Genomic DNA, 5,598 nt, shown 5'->3' with positions numbered 1-5,598 from the left:
TATATGAGAAAAAAACTGTTCCCCTAGCATATAAACGTGTCTGTTCAATTATTCATCTATCTTGAATATTGTTGGATTTCAAGGCTAAACGGATGCATAAAATTCTATACCTTACATACTCGAGTTCTTTCTCCATAAAAAGTGATACTCATTTGCTCAATAGAAATCAGGAGTATCGCCAATACGACAAAAGATTGCAAAAGTGAAAAAATAAAATGAGTTCATTAGATATATAGCTTTATTTACATTTTTAGTTTGTCATTTAGTCGACTCTTTAGTAAGCTTTTGATAAATAATCATGACCACATATTTACATGCTTAAATTGACTAAAATACGTTATCAAAATTCTTGCTAAAAAAATTCCTCAAATTTAAAATTAAATAAATTTTAATATGAGTATTAATTAATAACTGTGATAAGCAAATAAACAAAATCCACCACACACGTTACATTGTTTGTTGATTTATTTTTCTTTTCATAATTTAAGAAATCAGTTGATTATTCAGTTAGTATGTTTATTTAGGATTATTTGATTTTTAAATAATTTTTTAAAACAAGTTTGGAACATTCTGAGCAAGTTGAAAATTTTATATATTAAATATTAACGACTATTTATAGTTATTGATTTTTATTATTGCATATTCATGAGTATATACAATTATAAACTTGTATTTTACTAACAGCTTTGCAGCCAATATTTGAATATGTTGACTATTTACAATTTTTTTTTTTATTGTATATGAACAATATTTACACTATTATTTATAATTATTTACAAAAATTTACACATATTAACGTATTTCGGAAAACGTCGATATTTGAATCTGGTTTTGGTTCTGGTTCTGTTCAAGTGACATGTTCTTGCTCCGATTCTTTGTCGCGGACAACCTGGTTCCACAGCGATGGCCTTCGCACTGCAATTCGCTCCATAATTGAAACACATCAATCGATTCCAAAAAGCAAAGATGAAAACACAACAAAACAATTACAATTCAAAATAAAAAACGATTCAGACACGTATATGAAAGAATGAGAAAAATCAATTCATTCAAACAAGAGAGCAAAGAGAGAGATTGCTATATACATTTTTTGTTTAGGACCCCGATAAACATGACACCACCGAATCCTCCATTTGCGTGGTTCGGCCAACTGAAACTTGCATTTTTTTATATAGAAAGTTGTCAAATTAATTTTTAAAATTGTTAATTAAAGTATCAAAACAATAATGATAAATCTCTGTGATGAGAATATTCGTACTCTAAATATTTATTTTTTTAAAATTTGTTTAGTCAGGCATTAATACAACGTTGATTTTGTTTTTTTAAAAAACGAACAGTAATTGACGTCACTCTATTTTATATGATCCTTAAAAGAACATGTTTCCATATATTTGACGTCGCTATATAGAGCGATATCTAATCTACATTTTCTACTACCTTTAGATACGATATAACGCATCCAAATCCATCAATTCCCGCCGTCTAAAATTGGTTTGGATGCGACATATATTAGATGTAACTTGTCGCATCCAGGAGCTTCAGTTACGGATCAAAAGATGCGACTTTTGTACTTTTGGATGCGACAAAAGTCTCATCCAAAGACCTTTTTTTTATCCCGGTGACGAAAATGCTGGAACTGGACCACCGGACGATCGATTTGTGCTCTGATTTCGGCAAAAAGATGCTGAATTGTTTGCTTGAGAGAGAGAGAGAGAGAGAGAGAGAGAGAGAGAGAGAGAGATGAGATCTGCGATATATGCTAATTAATGACTAAATAAAAGCGGTATTCAAATTTCAAATTGAAAAATGGCCAAATATATAATACAAACGGTACAAAAAAAAAAAGAAGAGCAACATTAGAATGCCCAAATCATCCACAAAATGCCATGTCACTGAATTGACTATTTACAAACAATTTACAAAATGTTTGTTAATTATTTAGATATTCTTTTAGTTTTGGTGGCTTAATTTGCTAATTATTTGAAATAAAAATTCTCATGCCCTACAATTTTGATCATAATTTGTTTCTTGTTGACCTCGATAGTAAAGATAGTGTGTTTATTCTTCCATCCTTTAAAAGAGAGTAAAATACCATTTGTTTTTGAAAAAATATAATGAAAATGTAGGTTTTCTTATTATTTGATCAAGTTTTTCGATCCCTAAAATCTTATGGCTTATTCTTATGTTGAAAATTTCAAACATATATTGCGTTTATACCCTAACCTTTTTTTTATTATTATTATTTTATAATATATATCACATGTATGCTCTCAGTTTACTTTAAATAACCCCCTAGTAACTATAAAGGTAATGTTATCCTCATCAACTCGTTTATTTTTTTTTTCTTTTTTATTCATTTAGTTTTTTTAATTAATTTATTTTGCAAACGTTGCCTAGTAACTATAAGGGTAATGTTGTCCTCATGAGCAACTTGTTTATTTTTGCTAATGGTTAGATTGCAAAATTAACAAAACATGAACGACTAACTTGTAAAATCAATGTTTACTAATGTCTATTTTACGACAATAGCAGCAATAATTTATATAATTTGTTCAATCTTTGTTTCGGTTAAGTGACGTATTCACCTACCAGCAGTGGTTCACACAAGTACACCTGGACCTATTGGGATTGACTCATGTCCGTTTCTTAAATATGTTTAAAATTTTAATTTTTTAAATTAATTCAGAAACAATTCTAAATCTGTAAATGTAGCAAACAAAATTTAAAGAAACTTAAAAAAATAAATTATATTTTCATATGATCAGAAACTCAATATTTTTCCTTGATTAACAAGTGTCCGTTCAATATATTTCGTCACCTCTTATTAGAGTAGATAATTGAAAATGAATCATTTTCCCCATCCAACACCGAGGAATCTTCAAACATATCATCGGAAGAAAACTTTGAAAACGAGAAAGTAAACTCTCAATTTATCACTTAAAAATATGACCACGTACTATATCTGCATTAGTTGTACGGCTTTTACATGTAAGAAAGAAAGAGAAAGAAAAAAAAAATCTTATTTCTGTAACTCTCTCTCAAATTGTGGTAAGAAAATGAAACTAAAAAAAAAAGGGCTACTTGTGATCGTGCAAGCACGACGTACGTACAAGAGACAGACTGTTATGACTTGCTTTTTCTTACACATCTTTAATATTTGAAAGCAAGCTAGCAAGAAGACTCAATATCTCAAAATCAAATTGTTAGTATTACCGGACGTTGAAAATGCAGCAGCTAACTGCAGCCATACTGAAGGAAACATTCGTCGTGGATTCCGACGAAAGGAAAACGAATAATGAGAATAAAAAGAAGAAGAAGAAAAAGAAGCACCAACAACAAGACGGCGATGTGGCTCGGTCTCAGTGGAAGTTGATGGAGAAGGTCCAAATCGGAATAACTCACTCGGCGGGAAAGCACGCGGTGCAGTCGGACGAGCTGAGCTCGGCGGACTTCGATCCCAACCACAAGAAGGTGTGGACGCGATTCCACTCGGACGGGTTCAAGTGGAAAGACTACTGCCCCGTGGCCTTCACCTATTTCAGGCATTTGTTCGGACTCGATTCGGGGGACTACGTTCGCTCCGTCCACGCGCTCGTGCCCTCGTCTTATTCCCCGGGAAAGAGCGGAAGCTTCTTCTTCCTCACACGCGACCAACGTTTCGTCATCAAAACCCTCGACAAGTCCGACCTCAAGGTGCTTTTGAGGATGCTTCCCACTTACTACCACCACGTCTCGCGATACAAAAACTCGCTGCTCACCAACTTCTTCGGCCTTCACTGCGTCAAGCCCGTTGGAGGCCCCAAGGTTTGAATAATGATTGATTATTTTCACTTATTATTTAAGCCACAATGAAAATGCTCAAATTGGCGGAACCGGTTATGGACTAGGGGGAACATGCCCGCCTGAACTTTTAAGAATTATATAATGTTACTCTAAATTTTTATAGCATGAACTTATATGATTTTTTATACAAAAAAAAAAGTAGGTAACTAGCCATCTAAAATGTTGGAATTGCTATATAACTAACGTTTCGTAAATCTTAGGTAAATAGCCATAAAGATGACGTGACATTTTTTGTTTGCCTTTTTATTAAAATAAAAGGGTGGGGTATTCACGTTAATTTATACGTGTAAATACATGAACGTGGTTATTTACCTAAGATTTACGAAACGTTGACTATATAACAATATGAAATTGTAAATATGACTAATATTAAGACCCCTTTTTATAACTGTATTTTCAAATTTACCGCTGACTGCAATTCCTGGTTTCGCCAATGCTACTGTGTGTTCTTGTTCTTTGTATTTTATATTTGCTTTACTGTCGTCGTCGATTTATAAATGTTAATGATGTGAATCTTTTGAAAAAATGATGGTTGAAAGCAGACGCGTTTTGTGGTGATGGGCAACATATTTAGTTCAGTGTACCGCATCCACAGACGATTCGACCTTAAAGGCTCTTCTCATGGCCGAACAATTAGTGGCGAAATCGATGAAGCCACCACACTCAAAGACTTGGATCTAGATTTTGTGTTCCGGCTGGAAACCCCGTGGTTTCAACAGCTTATTTGGTAATACTCTCATTGTCACCAAATGTATTCTATTTATTATCAGCCGTATGTTTTGACTTATTGTTAGATTTTTTTTTTCATATCCACGGTAGGCAAATCGAGAGAGACTGCGAGTTCTTGGAGGCCGAGCGGATAATGGATTACAGTCTTCTAATCGGCGTTCACTTTCGCACCAAGAACTCGGACGATGGTGATACACTTGCACATTCTTCTGGGACTACTACCAAGAGGTACTATTACTACATTGCCAATTAATTCAACTAATTAGTGACGTCCCAAGAGAGAATATTCTACCAAATATTAATACAAGATGCAAGATTTGGGATGCCAGAAAAGATGAAAATCAACCGAGACTATTGTATATAGAAAGCATTGATTCGGTCTAGACTATAGATTCAGATGTATTTGTGTTTTGGAATGTCTTACATGTTGGCACGTTGTATAGAGTCAAAATACATGCAGGTAAATTGTTCATTTAAAGTCAGGTCAAGAGATATAATATATTATTTAGCAGGAGCACACTGGGGGCTAACTTGAGAGGGAAGGCTGAGAGAGTGTCAAAGTCAGTGATCAGCAACAACACGTCAGCCATATCCATGGACGGTGATGAAATCGTTGACGTAGTCCTCAACGTTGGAATAATTGACATACTCCAAGATTACGATATCACAAAGAAGGTTGAACATGCCTACAAGTCCTTGCAACTCCATCCCACTTCCATCTCTGCAGTTCACCCCAAACTCTATTCCAAAAGGTTTCAGGATTTCATTCATACTATCTTCCTCCAACAAAATTGACCTCGTTGTACATATATATGCGTGGCGGAGCCAATTTAGGACCACGAGATATTTGCTCCAACTACTGAAAAATAATTTTTTAGATTTTTTTAAACCCAAAATTGTATGATTCTTCATATATGCCTCCTTGAATAATTAGTTATTGCTTACACACTCTTTATAGAATTTAGAGTAATTTTTTAAAGCAATTTGGTACCCCTAATTGTAAATTCTGGCTGTACGTATCCTTGA

At 33.8% G+C, this 5,598-nt stretch overlaps 1 protein-coding gene across 1 annotated transcript; it reads left to right on the top strand.

Annotated features, from left to right (window-relative positions):
- Nucleotides 1–3,225: 3,225 nt before the first annotated feature.
- LOC149376196 (phosphatidylinositol 4-phosphate 5-kinase 3-like) lies at nucleotides 3,226–5,367 on the top strand. Its single transcript, XM_089606574.1, has 4 exons — nucleotides 3,226–3,804; nucleotides 4,386–4,570; nucleotides 4,663–4,800; nucleotides 5,085–5,367. The coding sequence occupies exons 1-4, from the start codon at nucleotides 3,226–3,228 to the stop codon at nucleotides 5,365–5,367; spliced, it is 1,185 nt and encodes a 394-aa protein (XP_089462700.1).
- Nucleotides 5,368–5,598: the final 231 nt, after the last annotated feature.

Source organism: Urtica dioica, unplaced genomic scaffold, assembly GCF_054948205.1.
Source record: "Urtica dioica subsp. dioica isolate 48M unplaced genomic scaffold, U.dioica_male_clone48M_v1_H2 Urtica_dioica_male_H2_contig_46, whole genome shotgun sequence".
Classification (NCBI taxonomy): domain Eukaryota; kingdom Viridiplantae; phylum Streptophyta; class Magnoliopsida; order Rosales; family Urticaceae; genus Urtica; species Urtica dioica.
This window is presented reverse-complemented; position numbering and strand designations above follow the sequence as displayed.

What these genes read in the sequence shown, in the direction of transcription:
- LOC149376196 (XM_089606574.1), top strand. Translation starts at nt 3,226, where the DNA reads ATGCAGCAGCTAACTGCAGCCATACTGAAGGAAACATTCGTCGTGGAT. An exon ending in AGCCCGTTGGAGGCCCCAAG is followed by an intron (nt 3,805 to 4,385) that starts GTTTGAATAATG and finishes GGTTGAAAGCAG; the next exon opens with ACGCGTTTTGTGGTGATGGG. An exon ending in TCTGGGACTACTACCAAGAG is followed by an intron (nt 4,801 to 5,084) that starts GTACTATTACTA and finishes ATTATTTAGCAG; the next exon opens with GAGCACACTGGGGGCTAACT.